This window comes from Dipodomys merriami, unplaced genomic scaffold (genome assembly GCF_024711535.1).
Source record: "Dipodomys merriami isolate MVZ:Mamm:240054 unplaced genomic scaffold, mDipMer1.0.p SCAF_458, whole genome shotgun sequence".
In the NCBI taxonomy this organism is placed as follows: Eukaryota; Metazoa; Chordata; class Mammalia; order Rodentia; family Heteromyidae; genus Dipodomys; species Dipodomys merriami.
The window spans coordinates 565,472-589,756 of NW_027206022.1; the positions used below are offsets into that span (position 1 = coordinate 565,472).

General features: G+C 38.7%; 1 protein-coding gene across 1 annotated transcript; it reads right to left on the reverse strand.

Moving 5' to 3' along the window:
• Positions 1 to 4,276: 4,276 nt before the first annotated feature.
• LOC138808589 (zinc finger protein 569-like) lies at positions 4,277 to 23,279 on the reverse strand. Its single transcript, XM_069994883.1, has 9 exons — positions 23,184 to 23,279; positions 22,542 to 22,665; positions 22,285 to 22,456; positions 20,949 to 21,001; positions 20,249 to 20,307; positions 8,874 to 9,000; positions 8,070 to 8,159; positions 7,641 to 7,847; positions 4,277 to 6,965 (listed from the first exon to the last, which is right to left on the reverse strand). Exons 1-9 carry the CDS (start codon positions 23,277 to 23,279, stop codon positions 5,083 to 5,085), a joined length of 2,811 nt encoding a protein of 936 aa, XP_069850984.1. The 3' UTR covers positions 4,277 to 5,082.
• Positions 23,280 to 24,285: the final 1,006 nt, after the last annotated feature.

Consider the following 24,285-nt stretch of genomic DNA (forward strand, 5'->3'; position numbering starts at 1 on the left):
CGTGGGGCCTGAACTCTGGGCCTGGGCGCTGTCCCTCAGCTCTTCAGCTCAAAGCTAGCGTTCTACCACTTGAGCCATAGCGCCACTTCCGGCTTTTTTCATTTTGCTTATGTGGTGCTGAGGAATCGAACCCAGGGCCTCAGGCATGCAAGGCAAGCGCTCTACCACTGAGCCACCTTCCCAGCCCATAGTCTTAAGCAAAAGAACTTCATGTACAATGCCAAGGCCCTGAGTTCAAACCTCAGGACTGGCAAAATAAATAGAATCTGTCATAAAATTATTCAAATACCTAAAGGCCTTACACTGTTATTTCATACATATCTGCTATGATCCTAAGAACAATATACTCCCTGTTCTCCAGATAGCTGATTTATATTTTAAATTGGCTCATGCCTATTTGCTTATTTTTGCCAGTACATGAGCTAGAACTCAGGTTTTGTGCTTGTTCACTTTCCTCTCTCCTAGGTCAAGGATATGTGAGCCATGCCTCCCATTCAGCTTTTTTGCTGGTTAATTGAAGCAAATGTCTTGTAGGCTTCTGGGTCTGTGCTTGCTCTATTCCTTGATCCTCATATCTCAGCCTCCTGACTATGGGGGCTTACAGGCAAATTCCATCAATCCCTTGCAGGCACAAGCCAACAGTGCCTACATGGTTTTTTCCTTTTATCTCTTTTGCCATACAAAATAAGATGAATATTCAAATGCCATAAAGCATGTCCCAATCTGTTTGGACCATACTCTCTCTCTATATATATACATATACATATACTCCGTTTTAGTTGGGGAAACTCAGGCATTCACACACACACATATATGAGAAAACAACACACTGTCTGTGGTTTGACATCATCAGCAGAGAAACCATGACCATTAATATTCCTTACAAATAACAAATTTCTTTATATGTATGCACCTATGTTTGTATATAAATATATAAACATATACACACATGCATATATATACACACTTGCACACTCATATATATATAATATGGTATATATTAACATATATTTTGTATATACAAATGAAGCAGAGTCTTGCTATGTAGCCTATGTTGCTCTCAAAGAGGTGAAAATCCTGTCTTCCTTCACTATGTTTTGAATTATAAACCGGCTAAAACATACCTAGCTTACTCTATTTATTTCAGATGAATACACTACTGTGCTCAAATCAAATGAGTTCCTAATTATTAAGGAAGGGAAATGTTTAGAGGAACTACTAAATGAACTAGCTTCACAACCCTATCAAAGAAACTTATCTTTCTGTTTTAAGAGGATTCCTAAAAAGTGTGCATTATTACAAAATGAAGTTCAATTACTACAATGGTATTGATTCCTGTACATCAGTCAAACATGCAAATGTTAGTACTTGATCTCATTTCCTAGGTGCTGTTCTTGATCTTCTTTGCTTAAGGCTAGTCCTCTACCACTTGAGCCACATATCTTTTACTTATGACCTTTATGGTGGTTAATTGGGGAGAAGAGTCCCCTGTTCATTTTGCCCAGGTAAGCTTCAAAGATTGATCTTCAGCTTTCAGAATTGCAAGCATGAGCGGCCTAAGCCCAGCAGCTTTACATATTGGTATTTACATGCCTTGAATTATTGCTGGTACTGAATAAGGGCTTCGATGTTTGTTTGCTTTTTTGCTGGTCCTGGGGCTTGAACTCAGGGCCTAGGTGCTGTCCCTACACTTGATTGCTCATGACTAGTACTGTATCACTTGAGCCACATGTTCCCTTCAAGCCATTGGGTGAATTGGAAATAGTAATTTCAATGACTTCTGCAGCTGGGCTGGTTTTGAAATATGATCCTCAGATCTCAGCCTTCTGAGTAGATAGGAGTACATGTGTGAACCACAGGTGCCCAGCTGCTTCACAAGTGTTCTGAGACCTCTTAAAATCAGCCAAATACTTTACACTGACCCAACAGTTTTCATCAGGTGAGTTTCAGACACTCCTCAGGGTGAAAGGGAGAAAAAAGCTGAGTTGGGAACTAGGAATATTCTCAGGTGCTAATGTGTCAGAGAAACTATTCATGGGAGATGAATGTGTTTTTCTTTTATTAAGGAGGTGCCATGGACTGGCTCTGTCGGGACGACGGAGGACACCTAGTGGAGGTAACTGGAATAGGTGGGGAGATGGCCAACAGACAATTCACACAAGAGGAGTGACTGCTGAATGCGATTTACTGCAGAGGATAACAAGCTTTTATAGAAAAAGTCTCCATGAGAAAGGGCAAAAGGTTACACAATCTTGCTGCAAGGCTTCGTTCTTGGGTGGTCATCAGCTGCTCGCCTGATCTTGTTTTTTGCATGATGAGCTATGACGATAGGCACTTGTTTTTGGCTTTACCTCTATTTTTAAGAAATACAATTGTTTCAAGATGTTTATCACCTATTAACCATTAACCAGAGCATATGGGCAAGGTGCTGGACAGAAAGGCATGAACTCTAGTACTTTATTGTTACTTTTGTTTAGTTTTGTACTTTATGCGTTTCAAATCTTTTCTAAGCAAATATTCTTCTTTGCCATTTTTTAGAGGGTCCCCAATTTGTGGCCAAAAATCATGATATTCAGTATACTTAGTTAAATCTGGCCATGTATCTAATTCAAGCTCATAGTGTCTTCTCTGTAACCCTTTCACATAATCGTTTTCTCCTCTCCATAGAGGCCTTGACTGTCTCATAAGATCATTCTTGTTCCTTTTTTGATAGTAAGCACCAAGGAGGCCTAGATCTAGCAAGTCTCTCAGTAAATGCAAGAGAGTAATAGGAAGTTCTTTCTCCTAAGTAGTTTTCCCAACCGTTGCCATCCTTATCATACACACCTGCAAAAGGTTATGGATCTGGGTAAGTCTGGGGGTCCTCTTGAAAATGGAGGATCCCAATATTTTCCTCTGACCCATTGCCACCTTCCATCTACCAACCTTTTAGGAATCTTATTAAGCTTTTGGTCTAAATATTCCTCTACTTCTTTCTTATCTACAGGATATCTATATGAGTCTATTGTCTATGCTCCAGGATTAAAGGGAAGTCTCCAATAGCCATACAGTCTTTGTGCTCTAGCCATTCCTACAGCTTCTTGTAAATTTCTTACAAACAATTCCTTTTGCTGAAGTGACGTCATGAAACCTCCCAATACTTTTATATTTGCTTATGACTTGTCTAATAGCCTCCATAAGAGGGGCTTTCAGGGTAGCACTTAACTCTGGTGAGTTAGTCATGTTCTCAGGACACTCATCAGATGTTGGAGTCATCAACACTTCCAAGAAAGAGCCCTGAATAAGGGAAAGTTGAGCATGAGTAAGTAGAACAAGCAACAGGAGCAGTAAAAGATTAATAGGCACTCCTATACAGCGAAAAAAAGAAAAACAGGAACATATCTTTCCCAGGGGCTTGCCAGCCTTTTTAGGAGATAGGCCTCTTTGAAGCCCCATTCTCTGAGGTTAGACTCCTGTGAAGTCCCATTCTCTGAGGTAGGCTCCTGTGAAGTCCCATTCTCAGAGGTAGGCTTCTGTGAAACCCATTGTCTGAAGTAGACTTTTGTGAAATCCCAATCTCAGAGGTAGGCTTCTGCTTAGTAGCGCCAATGATTGTGGAAAAGATCTACCAAAATGAATGGTGATATGGAGGGTTATGGATGGATTCAAGTGACTGGTTGAATTTGTACTGATATATATGTATATTTACATACATAGATATGCACACACACACACAATGTAATCACACCGGTGACCTGCTGATGCATGCCTTTCCTTGTAATTTGTCGCTCAAAGCCAAGAGGTTCACATTCATGAACCATTGGGACATTCTCAAGTATGTCTCTAAAGTCCTCATAAGCTGTTGCTATGGAGACATGTTCATGTGGGGCTTCAGAATGCTGTTTTTACACATGGGATTGTGGAATGTTAAGTGTATATTATGTTTTGTATTTTTTAGCTCCAGGACTGGGACTCAAAGCCAGTACATGATACTTTTGCTCACTTGCTAATGCTCTAACAACTATGCCATACCTATATTCCTTAAAGTATGTATTTTGTCTATTCTGTTGTGAAAGACAATATGAATATATGACAAATTCTACCAGCTCTATAAAAATTATAGAACTGTTCATTTCCGGGGGGGGGGGAAGACACTGTTATAGAAGGTATTCTAGGTTTACAGAAAAATTTGAAAATTGCTTTCCACATAAAATCTGAATGGACTCTATGTCACTTTAATTGAATTTCACCACATAAAATAAGTATTTACTAAATCAACTTTATTACTCATCTTTAATCCTCAAATATTTCTCATTTTTAAGTGTTACAAATTCCTTAAATCAATTTCTTTATAGATTCTATAAACTACTTATTTTCCTAATTTATAACATTTCAGTTTTACTTTCGTAAGTTTTGTAAACACCTTTGAAGAAAGTAGACTGCTTCCCAATGATAGGACTCATGATACTAAATACAACAACCTCAAAATTAGAGATGTGGCACAAAGGGTAGAGTGCTAAGCTTGAGAATAAAAGCCAAAGGGAACTAAAGGGCTATGAGTTCAAATGAAACTAACAGCAAAATAAAAGGAAAAAGGTAAATATCATCCTAGAATTTGGGAGATCTACAAGAAGATGATCTCCCAATAGAGAATGTTAGAAATGGAACTTGAGATATTTTAGAAGATGGACATTCAGGGAAGAATGACTGAGAGTTTACTTAGAACGTTTTTGAAAAAATTTCTACATGTTTTACATTGCCATGATTTCTCTTGTGTGTGTGTGTGTGTGTGTGTGTGTGTGTTCAATGATGAACCCTGAGCTGTGCCTACTGGTTGAAGAACTCCACATTTGCTACCTTGAGAAGGTTTGTATCCTGTGTTGGTTCTCTATTGCAAACTGACTTTTCTTCTAGATGAAAGACTTTCCCTACTTGTTACATTCTAGAGATTTCTCATTTGGGTGAATTTTCTTATATGCTAGGCTGTGGCCTCCTGTTGACGGTTCTTTCCACATTTGTTGCATTCATAAGGCTTCTCTCCTGTGTTGTGCTCTCTGATGAAAAATAAGGGTTGATTTCTGTGTGAAACTCTTTCCATAGCTGTTACATTCCTAAAGTTTTACTCCTGTGTGTTCTCCAATGGACAGTAAGGTTTCCCCTGTGGCTGAATGACTTTCCACACAGATTACATTCATAAGGTTTCTCTCCTGTGTGTTTTGTCAGATGGACAGTAAGGTGTGTCTTCTGGCTGAAAGACTTTCCACACACATTACATTCATAAGGTTTCTCTCCTGTGTGTGTTAGCTGATGGACAGTAAGCTGTGCCTTCTGAGTGAAAGACTTTCCACACAGGTTACATTCAAAAGGTTTCTTTCCTATGTGTGTTGTCTGATGGACATTAAGGGTTGTCTTCTGGGTGAAAGACTTCCCACATTTCTTACATTCATAAGGTTTCTCTCCTGTGTGTGTTCTCTGATGGACAGGAAGATATGCCTTCACGTGAAAAGATTTTCCACACTTGTTACATTCATAAAGGGTCTTTCTTGTGTGAATATTCTGATGAAAAGTAAGGTTTCCCTTCCGGGTGAAAGACTTTCCACACACGTTACATTCATAAGGTTTCTCTCCTGTGTGTGTTTTCTGATGGACAGTAAGGTGTGCCTTCTGGATGAAAGACTTTCCACACACATTACATTCATAAGGTTTCTCGCCTATGTGTATCCTGTGGTGATATGTAAGTTTTGACTTCCGCATGAAAGACTTTCCACACAGGTTACATTCATAAGGTTTCTCACCTGTGTGTGTTCTCTCGTGGGCAGTAAGGATTGCCTTCTGGGTGAAAGACTTCCCACACTGGATACATTCATAAGGCTTCTCTCCTGTGTGTGTTCTCTGATGGACAGTGAGGTATGACTTCTTGCTGAAAGACTTTCCACAAAGCTTACATTCATAAGGTTTCTCTCCTGTGTGTGTTGTCAGATGGACAGTGAGGTGTGCCTTCTGGCTGAAAGACTTTCCACACACATTACATTCATAAGGTTTCTCTCCTGTGTGTGTTAGCTGATGGACAGTAAGGTGTGCCTTCTGGCTGAAAGACTTTCCACACAGGTTACATTCATAAGGTTTCTCTCCTGTGTGTGTTGTCAGATGGACAGTAAGGTGTGACTTCTGGCTGAAAGACTTTCCACACACATTACATTCATGAGGTTTCTCTCCTGTGTGTGTTAGCTGATGGACAGTAAGATTTGCCTTCAAGTGAAAAGATTTTCCACATTTGTTACATTCATAAAGTGTCTTTCTTGTGTGAATTTTCTGATGAAAAGTAAGGTTTCCTTGCCGGATGAAAGACTTTCCACACACGTTACATTTATAAGGTTTCTCTCCTGTGTGTATTCTCTGATGGACAGTAAGATTTGCCTTCAAGTGAAAAGATTTTCCACATTTGTTACATTCATAAAGTGTCTTTCTTGTGTGAATTTTCTGATGAAAAGTAAGGTTTCCCTTCCGGATGAAAGACTTTCCACACACGTTACATTCATAGGGTTTCTCTCTTGTGTGTGTTGTCTGATGGACAGTAAGGTGTGCCTTCTGGCTGAAAGATTTTCCACACACATTACATTCATAAGGTTTCTCTCCTGTGTGTGTTCTCTGATGGACAGTAAGGTGTGTCTTCCGGGTGAAAGACTGTCCACATTGGTTAGATTCTTTAACTACAGGAGATACTCCAGGACTATAAGCAGCACACATCCCATTAGACTCGCCATGGAGAAGCATGTTCTGACACTGCCTGAAGTCCTCTGTCCTTATCCCTAAGGAGTTCCTATTATTCCTAATCAGCTCTGACTTAGGTTTGGATCTCAAATTAAAAGTTGTTATTAATTTCACATTTTTCTCCCCTGTGTTAGTATTCATGACTCCGACTTCAGACAGACAATCATAGGGACTCCTCTGAGAGGTCTTAGTCCTGTACTCCTTTTCTTGGACATCTACAATGAGATATAGAAAGACAGATAAAAACAGAAATGAGACCTCAAGATTCCTTAATGTAACAGTAAAGGCATTTCCGTACATCCTAACTGTTACCAGATTTTAAAAGATCAAAGCAGGAACTCTTTGATGCAGAATATAAGCTTTTCTCTGTAATGTATTAGTTAACAAAGTAGTACTGACATTTTACAATGGTAAATAATGTTTTTCTGTTTGTTTTTTTTTCAGTTTTTCTCAAGGAATTAATTACGCAAATGATTCAGCTACACACTATTAGTTATAAACTGAGTACTAAACATTTGCCTTTAATACCCTCGAGGTTTGGTCCTAAGGGAATAGCTATTATTTTTCTTTTAATTTGTGGAAATAATTTATCCATTTTGCTGCTTTGCTTCTCAACCACTAGGTGAGGAACAGAAATACTGTCTAGATTTAGGGACCATTAGGGTGTTTGATACATCCCTTGGCCTTTCCGCTAAGCATGGAAGGTTCCTGAGAGTAAGGATTTATACCTCCATCTCTTCAGTTCTAACTTCTCACTAAGAATTACTTTAGGGATTGGTGGCATTTTTAAAATTGGTTTCCCTCACCCTTAGTCAAATTCTCATCAAATTTCCTTTTCTAACACTCCTGCTCCTTCACAACCATTCAAGACCAAAGATACTGCAGCTCACCACCCAGGTAGTCATCCCCTATGAACCAAAAGCTTTGCTTCTGAATCTCACTCACTTCCACCATCACCAAGAAGCAATTTTCCTCTTCACAGGATAGCAGTCCTGGCATACTCCTTATTTCCTCATACCTGCATAGCCCTTGTTTCAATGAAAATGAGACCTCATTTTCTACATTTCTCATTTTCTTTTTCTGTTTAAGAATGACTTCTACAAAGTAAAAGAAAATTGCTCACTTTAACTATACTGGGACAGCCAAATCAGTTTGTTTCCATGTAAATTCTTGATTGTCATGTCCTTAAGACAAAGGATCACCTAGTTCTCTGCCACACATGACTCAGGGAACTAGGAACATTATTGCTCAGTACAGCTCATTAAACTTACCAAGTGGACTCTGGCTACAAAACCACCATGCAAGATGCTTTATCTCACCTGTGAGATTCTTGTCTGAGGCTTCTCTTATCCATGCTTCTGCACCTTGCTCTAGCTTGGCAATCAATTTAGGTTTAGGAACACAGTGTCCTGTTATTAACAAGTGGAGAAGAACTATTGGTAGGCTGGGTCATCATTACTGTAAGGTCTTAGACATCATGTTCACAAACTTGCTCCTAAACCTTGTTTCTCATTTCTTACCAACTTCCTGGTTGATATTCCCCAGCTTTCAACTTATTTTGCCAATTGGGTGGCTTGAACTCAGCTCTTTTGCTCAAAGCTAGCATTCTGCTAGTTTTAGTCCCAGCTACATTTGTAGATTGTGAGGGGATTTGGAGATAAAAGCCTCATGGTCACTTTTCTGTAGTTGCTGGCTTCAAACCAAAATCCTCACATTTCTGCCTCCAGAGAAGCTAAGATTACAGGTGTTAGCCACTGCACCCAGGATCAGGGTTGATTAAAAATAACCACTTTCAACTAGTGATTTTCAGATCATACTTCAAATAGTGATGTACTTTCTATTCTAGAGTATATTTGCACCTACAAAAATCACCCCAAGTTTAGGAAGACAGTCTTCTTTCTATTAGTGGAATGCAGTTTAGATTTTGGGTCCAAGTGCTGATTGGGTTTCTTGATGAATGGGAATAAAATTGTCTCCAATTACATAATGAAGTGGAAAAAATGGACAGGAATTTTATATTCCCACGGACTGGAATCGTCTACCGAAACAACATAAATATTTATATATCTACTTAAAAAAGAAAACAGCCTTTGATCTCGCATGTTCAAATGACTTTTGCTCACCTAAAGACAAGAGGTTGCTGTAGGTCTCCAGCATTACATCTTTATGCAGGGTCCTCTGAGCATGATCCAGGTCTTGCCACTCCTCCCAGCTGAAGTCCACAGCCACATCATCAAATGATACCAGCTTCTGTAATGGCACATTTGAATCAAGTAATTAGCCCAAGTCAGGAAGGTCTGTGGGACTCATCCCCAATTAGTCACCAGGAGAAAAGCAGAACTGGTGCTATGGCTCATGTGGTAGAGCACTAGCCTTGAGGGGAAGAATTCAGGTACAGTGCTCAGGTCCAGAAATCAAACCTCACAACCAACCAATACACACACACACACACACACACACACACACACACACACACACACACACACACACACACACACACACACACACACACACGGTATCTCATAAGCAATCACAACACATTTAGGACATCACATGGAATACATAGCACATTACTGATTCATGAAAAGTAAGTGTCCACATAAATGTTAAAGGCAGTAACAGTACTTAAGAACGTAGCTAATGATGGATTGGCCCTTATAAGATCTGATTTACTTCCCATATATAAATATCCTATGTTAACTGTATTGTAGTTTAAGTGCTAAATACTGAAGTATGGTCATAGATACCCTGATATTTCTTTCCTATGTATAAAAGAACTGCTAGAAGGAAGTTTTGTGAACTTGGCCTATCTTCTACAATCCACAATATAGTTGTGAGGGGCATACCATGTTCCCTGAATACATTTTCATTTAAATATGCCTTCATGGAAGGATGGAGGATGGATAGAGGCTCAAGGAACATTCAAGATGACAAAAAATGAAAAATAGGACCACGACAAGCAAGACAGAGAAAAATTAGAAGAGGCATGTAATCTAAAGATACAGAATACAAATTTACAAGTTGGAAGGAAATAAGAGTGCTAATTTGCCTGCAGAGGCTAAGAGGAGAGGTTTTGAACTCCCACACTGAACCCTATTACAAATGATGAATGGCCAAGCCAGCCATGCTTGGCAATAGCAGAGGTGAATGCTGACTAAGACACCAAAGGGAAATATATATGTGAAGAATTGAAAGAAAATAACATTCAATTCACAATCCATTGGGCAGAGGAACTCTACTAAAAATGTAGATTGAAGATATGGTCAGGGAAAGAGAGTTGATTAATTACACATCTGCATTTTACGAGTGTTACAAGAGAAGTGCTTCAAGAGAAGAGCAAAATGAGTGCACATATATATACAGGTAGGACAAAAAAACTAAAATGGTAAATGTGTAGGTAAGTATAAAGGAATATATTGGTCATATATTTTATGTAATATTTCTGCAATAGTTTGTTGAAATAAAACTTATAGTACCATATTCATGATTCACAATGCATGAAGATCCAATATATAAACTCATCACTTTTTTAAAAGAAATGTATGTAGAATACTCATATGCATAAATAAATATTGCAATTACAAGGCAAATCGGAAGGCCTCAGTTCAAAGAATTAATTGTACCAAAAAACAGGGTACTAGATTTAGGGCTGGGAATGTGGCTTACTCCAGAGCGCTAGTCTAGAATGCACGGGTTCAATTATTCAATGCCATGTGAACAGAAAAACTAGAAATGGGGAAATCGATTGAAGACACTCTAAAAGAAATCTACAAATAATTCCTTGAAATATACAAAGCTCAGTATCAATAGTCAGGAGAAGAATTCTAATCAAAATTCTATAGAAATAACTACTTTATATATGTTACTATGGACAGTTTTAAATAAAAACAACAAATATCCTTCCAAAGTCTAACAAAGGCTGGGAAGGATGTGAATTCAATTTGAACCTTGGTGCATGTCTGGCAGGAATGTAAAACAATCAAAGATGGTATCGACAGAGCTAAAAAGAACTAAATAGAGAATTACATAGGAATATGGTCCAGCACTTCTATTTCTAGATTTGTACCCAGCAGAAGAGAAAGCAGGGACGAGAAGTAGTATTAGAGAATTACTTCAGAGCAAATACTGACAAGAACCAAAAGACAGACACAGGTAAAAGAATAGATAAAGACATTGAAAAGGAAGACAAGTTTGCTACATTTTATAGCAGGGTTGATCTTTGAATACATTAAGCTAAGTAAAATACACCAGTCATAAAAGCACAGCCATGGTATGATTTCCCTGACTGAGCTTTCAAGGATCAACAAAGTCATAGAGCCAAAAAGTAAGATGGTTCCAGAGACTGGGGTAGAGAGGAAAAGGAGCTGCCTATTAATGATTATACAGCTTCATACATGGAAAATGAAACATGCTGTACATGGATGGAAGAGATGGCTGCACAACAACGCAGCCATATGAACGGTCAGTGAACTCTGAATTGAAAATGGATAATGTAGCCACACAGGATGGAACATACCTATACACCCTGACCTTGGGAAATTCAAAAAGGATGACCAGCCAGGCTAGCTTCCATAACAATTTCAAGAGCATGCTGGACTACATATCAAGACCTGTCTTCAAAAGGAATAGGGAATGATTTGTATTGACAAAGCTCATAAAATTCACAAACTTTATAGACCATGACAATGACAATTTGCCTTGAAGGTGAAAATGTGTTTTTGACTTCAACTAAGCATCTCTGTTCCACAATACTGTGACATATGTGAAATTTAAATAATCACTTTCTCTCAATGTAAACAACAAAAAAAGAAAATTCAGAGAAGGGGTGGTTTAGGAGCAATGGGTGACAGACATCTTCTATTCACATATTGTTTTGTAGAATGGCAACTTCTTTGTACAACTACTTAAACCTAATAATAAAATAAATTGTTTGAAAAAAGGAATATGGAAAAATCAAATTTTAGACTCTCTGAATAGGATCAGAGATATAGGTGCTATGTGTGTCTATTTTCCAGTTAAAATAACAAATTAAAATTTAAGAACAAACGTTAAGCCACATTTTAGCTGGAAACATACAGCTACAAATAGCATTAGTAACAAACACACATAGACCAAAAATGCAAAGTATTCCTTTTTTTTTTTTTTTTAATCGGTTGTGTGGCTTGAACTCTAGGCTTGGGCACTCTCCCTCAGGTCTTCAACTAAAGCCTAATGCTCCACCACTTGATCCACTGTGCCACTTCCGGTGTTCTGAGTGATTTATTGGAGATAAGTGTCTCATGGACTTTCCTGTCCAGGCTGGCTTTGAACCAGGATCCTCAGCTCTCAACCTCCTGAGTAGCTAGGATGACAGGTGTGGGCCACCGGAACCTGAACAAAAATGCAAATTACTCTAATCTGTGCATCTTAATTTTAGTTTTTGTATATCTTTTCACTGACTATTTTTCAAGTGTATCTCATATTGCTGAATCAGTTCTCTAGGAAGCTTCCCAAGGATATTTCTTGCTGTTCTTTTTGATGGGCTTATAATGTACTATATGATTTTTTTTTTTGTTTCTTTGTATGTTCTTCTGCCATGGCATAAACCTTGTTGTCACTCTCTTTGATTCTGGTGTCTTGCATATTGTATATACATTTTTCTAATTGAGGAGGGGAACAGAAATTATAAAATGCTGAAATAAGAATACAGGATGGCCCATTGTAACAATGACTTGTACAAGGAACTATGTTGAAAAGGAACCTAACCTGACCTGCTAGGCTCAGCTCCACACAAAGGGAAGTCTCCCAGCCAGGGCTCCAGCCCCAGGAGTGGCTTTCTTCACTGAGAAGAAAGAGGCTGCCCCTCCCTATAAGAGCCTTGACAATCAATTGAAATTCAGTAAACATAAACCCTGAGAATGGCTTCAGGCTGGGCTCTGTGAGTCTCTCAGAAGCTAGTCCCTCAGGGAAAAGCTACTGTTTGCTGAAAGGCCTCAACTCTATCCAGAACCTAGCCTCTTCACAGCATCTCCACACTAGAGGAAACAGCCAACTCCATCTTTTGTGATACTCAGAACAGATCTCCCTCCCATTAAATTGCCCTGGGAGAAGGATCACAAACTCCTGTGTAAAGCAGAGCAGTTTTCTGCCTGCTCAAACAAATTGACCTAAGAAACCAACCAAGCCACAGGAAAATCAAATACTGCAAGCGGATCAGAGACTGTAACAAGAGACTGGTTAAGGACACAAGGGATCTTCCCATAACCTTCCCCCACAAAAAAATCAAATAGTCTTTTTTTGTACCTTTCATAAAAGTTTTTTTCTAAAACTTTAATTTCATGTTTTTATTGTGAAAATACTGCACAGATGGGTTACAATTACATGGGCAAGATAATGAATACATTTCTTATCAAGCATTGTAGCCTCCTCCTTTGTTTCCCCTTCCCATCCCTTCCCAGCCTGTCCTGGCGCCCCCACACAATCCTCCCCTGCACCAAATTTGAAAAGTTTGTCTAAAACTTTCTTTAATTTTTAACTTAAAAAATTGTTTTGTATTAACTTTTTTTTCCCCTCCTCTTATAATTTTTATTTTAGGGGTATAAGTTTGTGTGCTTTTTTTTCTTTAAAAAAATTTTTTTTGTTTAGCTCTACTGACCTTTTGATCCTTTTTTTCTTTCATTCCCATTCTTTTCACCTTTTCTTCTCTTTCATTTTTTTTGCGTGACAATTGCTCTTCTGCTTATCCTGATATACCCTTAGTCGATTACTAGACCTAATACCCCATTGTGTACAACTTAATCCAGAAATTTATTACTGAATTCAAAACCTCTTAGACTTCAATTCATTAATAGCAGTACTCTTTATACCTATATAATATTTTAAGCATTTTAAAAACATTTTTTCTTGTCTCTTTAGCCCTCCACTTCTATCATTCTATCCACCTTCTTCTTGGAAATTATGTTTTTAAATTTGAAGTCAGTGTTTCACTGTTTAATTTTTAATTTTTATTTTCCTATTTTTTCTTGTCTCTTTGTTTCTTTCTCTTTCTCCTTTTTTAAGCTCTCTTACTTTCATTCTATCCAATCTATTTCCCACTTTGAGATTAGGACTTAGTTAATTCTCCCTCTGCCTTTCCACATCCCTCTATTCCTATTTTTACCCACATCTCTCAATAAACCTAATAATTTCTGGTTTGTCAAATTCTTCTTTGCGCTTCTTAGCCCATGAATACACAGTTGTTTGATGTTGAATAGTATATCTGTTGAACTAGATTGTATCTGCAGACTTTTGACTGTGCAACTACAGACTTTGGATGATGTTGGCCTTAAGATAGTGTTCTAGCATAAAAGTGGTGTTACTTTCATCTCTAATGGGCAGAGCAAGCCGGAAAAACACAAGAAAAATGGCAAGTCCAGGCATCTCAACTCCCACTAAGGATAATCAGCTGACAGACCAGATAATGAATAATCCAGAGGGGAGTTCCCAAATAGCTCTACAAACACTGCTTGTAAACATTGTAAATGAAAAGACTGAAAACCTGCAAAGGACTCTGTGAGCATGATACGGAGAGAGAGGAGACAAACCAAAGGTTAATACAGGAATATCATGAACGTGAGGAAGCTACTCAAAAATTGATACAGGAATTGGTTGAACACCTTGAGAACACTCAAAGAGAAATCAAGGAATCCATGAGCTGGCAGAGATCAGTCAAAGGGAAAGAGGAATGGCGTGAGCAGGCTGAGAACACTCAAGGAGAACTACAGGAATTGGATGAACTTGAGGAAGCTAAGCAAAGAGTAATACAGGAATTGAGAGATAAGGATGAGCATACACAAAGATCACTAAATGCATTCATGGAATCCATTAATAGAGAACTGAAAGAAGTAAAGGAGACCACAACGGGAAAGCTGAATGGAACCAAACAGAAGGAATGATAGCCCACAGAAACCATAACCAATCACCTAAGTGATTTGTGAATAAACAATACCAAATTAAGGAAGTCCAGTGCTTCATACACGATCTAAAACAAAGTTCCAACAAAGAATTTGAAGCCATCAAAGCTGACCAATTAGAAGGAAAAGAAATAAAAAAACAAAGTAGAAAAATCTTGACAGTAGGTTAGACCATTCAGAAGATCAAATCTTAGGGACTGAAGACAACCTAGATATTACAGAGAAAGAACATATAACCATCCAAGACAAATCTAAGAAATATGATAGATCTATTCAACACTTGGAAGACACCATCAGAAGGCCCAATTGGAGGAGAATAGGTGTAGAGGAGAACCTAGAGACAGTAGTTAATGGTCTAGAAAATTTGTTTAACAGGATCCTAGCAGAGAACTCCCAAACATGCAAAAAGATAGGCCTATTCAGATACAAGAAGCAAACGGCCCCCATAAACAGGCTGCAGTTGCAATCCTAATACCAGGTAAAATAGACTTCAAAGTAAAGTTAGTGAGAAGAGATAACGAAGGTTGCTACATACTAATTAAGGGATCTGTCCTTCAGGAGGATATTACAATTCTAAATATCTATTCACCAAACAACGGAGCACCCAAATTTATCCAAGAAACACTACTTTCCCTCAAATCCCACATAGATTCAAAGACAGTAATTGTTGGGCACTTTAACACACCACTCTCCCCACTGGATAGATCAACTCGGCAAAAACTCAACAGGGAAACCTAACAGATCCTAACAACTGCATAGATCAACTAGATTTAACAGACATCTACCAAATATTTCACGCAACAGCATCAGAATACATGTTTTCCTCAGAAGCACATAGAACATTTTCCAAAATAGACCACATTTTAGACCACAAAGCAAACTTGTCCAAATTCAGAAACATTGAAGTAATACCTTGCATTCTCTTAGACCAGAAGGGAATAAAATCAGAACTCCACACCAAAAGCAACCAAAGAAAGTCCTGTAATACATGGAGGCTGAACAACACACTGCTGAATCACGAGTGGGTCACGGAAGAGATTAGAAAGAACATTCAAATATTCATGATATTCAACCAAAATGAACACACAAATTACCAGCTCCTCTGGGACACAGCAAAGGCAGTACTCAGGGGCAAGTTTAGAGATCTGAGTTCCTACATCAACAAATTGCAGAGATCTGAAATCAACAATTTAATGAGACATCTGAGTCTCCTTGTAAAAGAGCAGCAAGATAAACCCCAATCCAGTAGACAGAAAGAAATAATAAAAATTAAATCAGAATTACATGAATTACAATCCAAATAAAGTATAGAAAGAATCAACAAAACAAAGAGTTGGTTCTTCGAAAAAATTAACAATATTAACAGACCCTTAGCAAATCTTCTTAGAAAAAGAAGAGAACACACCCAAATAAATAAACTCAGAGATGAGAATGGAAACCACCACAGAAACAACCAAGATTCAGAACATTACAAAGGAATACTTCTGAAACATTTATGATAAGTTTGAGTACTTGGCAGAAATGGACCTTTTCCTAGCAAATATTGACTTGTCGAAACTAAACCAAGATGAGTTAAACCATCTAAACAGGCCCATAACAAGCATTAAAATAGAAACATCTAAGAAAAGTCCAGGACCAGATGGTTTTACAGCGGAATTCTACAAGGCCTTCTAAGCAGAGCTCACACCAATACTCCTCCAACTCTTCAATGAAATTCAAAGAGAAAGTTCACTACCGAACTCATCCAATGAAGCCCTCATAACCCTCATCTCAAAACGAGGCAGGGACTCATCAAAGAAAGAGAACTTATAGACCCATTTCTTTGATGAACATTGATTCAAAACTTCTGAACAAAATTTTGGCCAACTGACTTCAACAATTCATCCAAAAAATCATACAACACAATGAAATAGGATTCCTTTCAGGGTTGCAAAGCTGGTTCAATATATGCAAATCAACTAATATAATTCATCACATCAACCGGAGCAAGAATAAGAACCACATGGTTATCTAAATAGATGCAGAAAAAGCATTGGACAAGATCCAACACCCCTTTATGATGAAGGTTGTGTAAAAATTAGGAATCCATGGAACATTCCTCAATACAATAAGGCTGTATATGACAAACCTACAGCCAGCATTATACTCAATGGTGAAAAACGAAAGCCATTTCCTCAACTCAGGAACGAGACAAGGATGTCCACTATTTGCACTTATCTTCAATCTAGTATTAGAATGCCTAGCTACTGCAATAAGACAAGATGCAAACATAAAGGGGATTCAAATAGGGAAAGAAGAAATAAAACTCTCCCTCTTTGCAGATGACATGATCTTATATTTAAAGAATCCCACAAACTGCACTCCCAAATTACTCAAGTTGATTCAAAAGTTAGGTGAAGTATCAGGGTATAAAATTAACCCTCAAAAACCAATGGCTTTTTTGTATGCCAACAATGAGAAAAGTGTGGCTGAATTTAGGAAAGCAACTCTATTCGTAATAGCCCCCCAAAAATAAAATACCTAGGAATTAACTTAACCAAAGAAGTGAAGGGCCTCTATGATGAAAACTGAAAAACTTGAAAAAGGAAATCAAAACAGAACTTAGAAAGTGGCAAAAACTCCCATGCTCCTGGATTGGAAAGATCAACATGGTGAAAATGGCAATACTTCCCAAGGCAATCTACAAATTCAATGCGATACCAATAAATATTTCAACTTCCTTCTTCAAGGAAATAGAAGAGGCAATCCAAAAATCCGTATTCAACAATAAAAGACCCCGATAGCAAAAACGATCCTCAATGGAAAGAACACAGCTGGAGGAATAACAATACCAAATTTCAAACTCTTCTACAATGCTATAGTAATCACAACATCTTCTTACTGGCACAAGAACAGACTTCAGGACCAATGGAATAGATTGAAAATCCAGAAATGAACCTACAGACCTATAGCCATTTAATCTTGGATAAGGGAGCAAAAAAAGAAAAAAAAAGAATGGAAGAAAGACAGCCTCTTCAGTAAATGGTGCTGGCAAAATTGGTTAAATACTTGTAGAAAACTAAAGCTGGATCCTTATATATCACCCTGCACCAGAAGCAATTCCAAATGAATCAAAGCCTGCAGTGTCAAGGCAGACACTCTATAAACCATACAGGATGGAATAGGAGAAACCATAAGTCTCCATGGCATAGGCCAAAATTTAAAAATAGAAATCCAGAAACAAAAAAATCATAGAAAGGTTGGATAAATGGGATTGCATGAAATTGCAGCACTTCTGCATGGCAAAGGCCATAGCTAGCAAGATCAATATAAAGCACAGGGATAGGAAGAAGATCTTCACTAGCCATACAATGGATAAGAATCTCATATCTAAAATATACCTGGAGCTCAAAAAATTAAATCCTCCAACAACAAATCTTCATAGAAACAACTGCCCAATAAATAAGTGGGCTAAAACTTAAAGAGAAACTTCTCTGAAGAGGAAAGAAGGATGGCCAATAGACACATGAAGAAATGCTCAACTTCTCTAGACATAAAAGAAATGCAAATCAGGGGCTGGCAACATAGCTCAGTGGTAAAGTGCTTGCCTTGCATGCCTGATGACCTGGGTTCAATTCTTCAGCACCACATAAGCAAAAGAAAAAAGTCAGAAGTGGTGCTGTGGCCCAAGTGGTAGAACGCTAGCCTTAAGCTGAAGAGCTGAGGGACAGTTCAGGCCCCACGACCTGACCGCAGAAAAAAAAAAAAAAGAAATGTAAATGAAAACAACATTGAGATACTACCTCACCCCAGTTAGAATGGCAAAAATCAAAAACTCTAATTAAACAACATATGCTGGAGGGGATGGGGACAGAAGGGAACATTACTGCATTAGTGGTGGGAGTGTAAAATTGTTCAACCACTTTGGAAAGCAGTATGGAGGTTCCTGAAAGAACTCCACATAGAGCTCCCCTATGACCCAACAATCCCACTTTGGGGCATTTACCCAAATGTTCACAAACAAGACCACACTAAAACTACCCTCACGACTATGTTTCTTGCAGCCTTATTTACCATAGCTAGGATATGGAACCAACCCAGATGCCCCTCAGTAGATTATGGATCAAGAAAATGTGGTAAACATGGGTGAGGAGAGGATGGAAAGGGATGAGAAGGAGAAACAAAGGAGAAGGCTATAATGCTTGATAAGAAATGTACCCATTATCTTGCCCATGTAATTGTAACCCCTCTGTACAGTATTTTCACACACACCAAAAAAGAATAACATAGGAAAGGTCTCTCACAAACTCTGTTTGGCTCTAAATGTAATATTAATCGAGATTTTTAATTTTTTTTTTTTGATGTACTCATGGTAACCTTCCTTGTGTGAACCCAAATGAAGATGCTTAGTTGAAGGAATTCGGGGCACAACTGGCAGTGAGCTTTAGGACCCCTACTTCCTCCCTATCTCTCTGTCTGTGCTTTTGTGTTTTTCTAATTTTCTTTAGCTCTGGACTCTTCATAGAAGTACCTCGGCTTACATTTAGCAACATGTTTCCTTCATAATGGGTAAAAACATGTTAATTCTAAGAGTCATGTCAATAAAGGAAAAGTGATCAGTAAGAAAAACTAGTTCTAGTAGGGCACTGGTGACTCACGCCTGGAATCCTAGCTACTGAGGAGGCTGAGATCTGAGGATCACGCTTTAAAGCCAGCTCAGACAGAGAAGTCCCTTAGACGCATAGCTCTAATAAACAACCACAAAACTGGACGAGGGACTGTGACTCAAGTGGTAGAGTACTCGCCTTGAGCTGAAGAAGTGAGAGACAGTACCCAGGTCCAAGAATTCAAGCCCTACAATGGACAAAAAAAAAAAGAAAACAGAAATACTAGCTCCCAGATACAGCATTTGAAGCAAAGAAAAAAGCAAGAGACAGATGGAGGGAGGAGGGTCTGAGAGAAACAATGAGAAAGAGAGAGAGAAAAACAGATGAAATCAAAGAGAAGAGAGAAAGAAAGCTAGAGAGCAAGAAACAGAGAATGAATAGACAAAATACAGACAAAAATCTAGTCAGGAGTTCTTTGAGAAACATGGAGGGATTTCTAGAAAGGATATACACTATATAATGAAATATAGCCTAAGTTTCAAGTAGAAAAAGCCTATGAAGCAGTCGAAGAACTAGTAATTTAAGTACACATATGTTACTCAGTACACTTCAATAGTTGAAGGTATATGTGACTACAGTTTTCAGAAAGTATAGTAAAAATTTCATTAGGACAGTTTAATGTTATTCATAGGGATGTGATCTCTGACCAGTTGCTTCCATGAGCAGTCACCTCCTCGGTGTCAGTGAATCCCTTAACAATTTTGACTACTTCTAACAACATCAGAACAACTAGAAACAAACTGAAGTAATCTACTCATTTTAGCCAGAATGTCAGATTAATAATGTGCAAAATCTACAAGCCATCTTTATCTGATTTAGGAGCATGTTCCTCAAGTTGAATCTGTTTTTCTGTTTTTCAATCTTGTCCACTATTAGGTTCAAAAAATGGAATGTAAAACAGAGAAATCAAAAGCAACTTACCACAGATCCTTTCATTCTTTCTTGCTGTTGACAATGGACAGAAGATTCTGGAAGCATGGCTGGGAGAAAAGGCAAATGAGGTAGTCAGGAAAGAGTCTGTGTGATTTTGCCCCAGGTTTTCCTGCTTATAACATTATCCATGGGCCGGAAAAGCATAAAGCCTTCTTATGGGAGAACAAGTATGGTTTATGTCTGAAGTAGTGCATTAATCAAACATTCCAGTAAAGATGAAGCCATAGTTGATTAATTGGTAGATAGATAGAATAAAAGCAATTCATTTCTAGGTTAAGATACATTCCGTATTCCTAAAAACTAATACCCCACAAAAATAATTGAAAAATAAAAACATACCACATTTCATTAAAACTAGTTTTTACTGAAATATACTTAGGGATGCAAGAACTATTTTTTCCTTTAACGCAAAGGGATCCTAGCACTCCACTGGGCATTTGTACTCCACCTCATTCATTTCCAGATTCTCATACCAGGGAAATCATGTATAGTATAGCTCAGTATTTTTCACAAAGGGTATACAGGAAGGACATATGCAATGCATGTTTCTAGTGCTATAATGTTGGAAATGGCACATTTCCTTATATCCAAATACTCAGAGCACCCTTATGCAAGGACTTTCAATTTCCCATTTAAGCTACTTTGGCCAAATGGACATCACTGAAGATCTTATGTCAGTAATGCTCACTTTCCTGAACAGTCATATGAAGAACCTTGGCCATAATGCTGAAGGTACAGGGCCTAATAAGATGAACATAAAATACTGGGTCATAGGAGAGACACAATTCCAATCAACCATCCTCAGGGAAGGATTTAGAAGATTAAAGTCTTATCTGTGATTTAAACAATATTAACACAAAATAGCAAGTTGAGGGCACCCCAAAATGTAGATCCATAAAAGTTAAATCGGTATGGGAATTGTTTGGTACTTGTTGGTTGGTTTCTTACACAGGAAATGCTGTTATCCACAGATCATTTGTTTCTTTGCACAATTATGTAGAATTGCGTTTAAATTATATTATTAGATTATATTTAACTTAATTTTCTATATTATTAAATGATTTATCAAGTGTTTGGGAATGCATGTTGAGGCAGTCTCTCTCATTTTAAGTAATGTAAAATAGCCTCATTAGCATATGGAGAAGTTGCTGTTTCTCAGAAACAAATATAGTGCAGAATATCCCTAACATTTTAAAGTTGCAGAAGCCATAGGATATGAAGAGGATAAAAATAGGATCAATATGTATCTATACGATATTTTAAAGGACTGTTTATGATTCACTGACTTCAAATACCAAAAAGAATTTTCTATGTAAAATAATACTTCTTTGAGCAGATTTTAACACAACGGATAACACAAGCTAAATCTTCAGGACAGGTTATATCTATGCATCATATATCCTTGAGCAATATACATTACCTCCAACTTTTTTCTATATATTTTTCATAGAAGTCCAAGTTTCTAGATCAACACTTCCTGAACGGCCAGGAAAAACTTAACATGTTACAAGTAGCTTCAGGAAATCCACTGATGAGACATCTGGATTAAGTCTGAGGGATCCCATACTAGAAATGAGAGTGGGAAGAGGTTGAATCAATCAGTGGGAATAGGATTAGGGATCTAGTACATAGAGAGACACTTTCAGATGTGACATTTATCCCTCCAGCCCAAACCACAGTCTCATGCCCCCTCTGATTACTAGGCTTCGGCTTAATCCTCAGGCCAGATGCGTCCCTCCTGAAAGAGGGTCTAAACCTTCCAACAGAACCAAGTGATTTGAGAAGAGTTGGCGGGAAGAGTATCACGTCAATCTTGTGCTCTGGGAAGGAGATTCCACAAGCTGGATCCAAACCCGTGTGAACTCCAGCCCAGAGTGCTAAGAAGGCTGCCAAGCAGGGGCAGAGCAGAGACACCTCTAGCAGAAACAACACAGAAGCCCAAAAGGCAACTGCCATGGAAGGAGACTCAACCCTGGCACACACACTTCACAAGTTCACGACAACCGTTTCCGTGCTCAGCTTACAGCTGGGCAAAGTGAATCAGGTGGCGTGGGTGCCGGCAGCATCTCTCAGTCATGGCGTTCACACGCACAGCTCCCGGCTCTCCTAGTCTGGAGAGCCACCCAGCTTGCTCTTGGGGTTCCGGGAGCCAGTGTCCGGTTTCTGGAGGCTCGCGGGCCAATGGCAGCACAAGCACTTGAACCCCAAACAAATCACCAAGCCCAGACAGGAGGCACACGTGGGGCTGACTCCGGTCCTGCACCCAGCTTGCCGTTCATACCTGAAATCGGATCCGCAGCCTTAGATTCCTTCAAGTTACAGCTCCCAAGGTCCCCTGAAGAGCGGCTGGGCGCCTGCCTCGGGGCTTGGACCTCGGGAAAGCAACACCGAACTTCCCAGAACTTCTAGCAGAGGGGGAAAAGGAAAGAACCCGGAATTACCGGACAGAAAAAAAATCAACAGTGGGTGGGGAGACGCATGCGCAGAAAGAACTTCCCGCCCCTTGCCCCAAATCATCTGTTTCCAAGGTCTGTGCCTCAACTAAGACTACAATTCCCACAATGCACGGCGCACAGAGCCACCTGGACCTGGTTGGGATTGGCCCTGGGATTCTGACCAGTACCACACCTCAGGTCCCAGAATTGCATGGAGGTCTGCAGATCTTGCTCTCTTGGCAGTGGGAGCAAAGGCGAGTTTCTTCCTGAAAATTATTGTGTGGCTCCTGAAATATTCAACGACTAACCCGAAGATGGAAATGTGTTAGGAGCATTGCATAAGTTGGCTTTTTAATTCTTAGTTCTAATCATGCAATTGAGGTGATGAGACTGCATTGTTATTTTCAGTTTTGTTCAGCTCTTATGTTCTCCTGAATATAAATTACATCTCCGTTTTGCCTTCAGTTTTTTAATATCTCTCGTCTCACTTTAAAACGGTATTCGCAGCCCCTAACATTTTCCACTGCTGTAATGTAGACGTTGAAATAAAATAGGTAGATAGGCAGCATAATCCTTTTCTCCATTTCGATTTCTCAAAATCGATTTCCCTGAAACTCCCAAATTCCACCTATGAAAGCATAAGGAGTTTTTGGTTGTTTGTTTCTGAATTTTGTCTTTCCGCTTAGACATTTTTATTTTCTTTTCCTTTTTTTGCTGTTGGTCCTGTGGCTTGAACTCAGACCTTGGGCACCATGTGTGAGTTTTTTTCTGTGCTCCATTTACCAGTTCTTTAATAGTTTCTTCAGCTAATTTGTGACACGTTCCCTCACAGGGCTTTCTTAGACCATGGATCATCACCTCCCTTGCTCTTCAAAGAGATGGTGTTTTGGGGGATCTGGAAGAGTGTGGGTTTGGGTAGAAGAGTGAAGTTTAGGGTAGGTCTGTTTTGATGTGAAGTTTGATCATTTCCCCCATCCAGTCTGTTTTTGTGTTTCAATCTTTGTTTTGAATTCCTATCTCTTCTGTGATCCTAAATGTTCCTTCCTCTCGGTAACTCAATGCTGCATACCTAGGAAACCTCAGACTGGTCTTCCCAGACCTTATCCATTAAACTGTGGAATACATCTGTTGTCTCCTTCCCTCATATGTGAGATCCTATTCGTGTCTCTTAAAGGTTTACTGTGATATTTGCTGAACCTGTTCATTGGTTCCTGCAAGGTTTAGGGAGGGAAACTTTCGTGCCTACTATTCAGTCCTCCAGTGTGTGGGTTCTCCAGGACTCTTCAGTGGACCTCAGTTATTCCTTATGAAAGTGGAGATCATAGAACATAGATGGGTATATAGACTTCAACGAAGTGCACATATAAAAATATACAGAAAAACCCAATAAATATATTCTGTAAAAGTCAATAGGTTCAGAGGCAAGGAGAAAAGGATCAAGTAAAAACTGGAGTGATTCCAAGACTACGTTTGACATGTACTTTTCATTGTTCAAGATTACATTTCTCATCAATTTCTCTTTTATTCTCTTTCTTTATTTCCTTTATTTTCCTTTACCATTCCTAGGACTTCAACTCAGGGCCTAGGCAC

Excerpts from the sequence above, each read along its gene's own strand:
- LOC138808589 (XM_069994883.1), bottom strand. The coding sequence starts at position 23,279 with ATGGAGAAAAGGATTATGCTGCCTATCTACCTATTTTATTTCAACGTC. Across the intron at positions 22,666-23,183 it reads GCTGCGAATACCGTTTTAAA|AAGTTCTGGGAAGTTCGGTG; the intron begins GTGAGACGAGAG and ends CCCCTCTGCTAG. Across the intron at positions 6,966-7,640 it reads AGGGGATGACTACCTGGGTG|ATGTCCAAGAAAAGGAGTAC; the intron begins GTGAGCTGCAGT and ends ATCTCATTGTAG.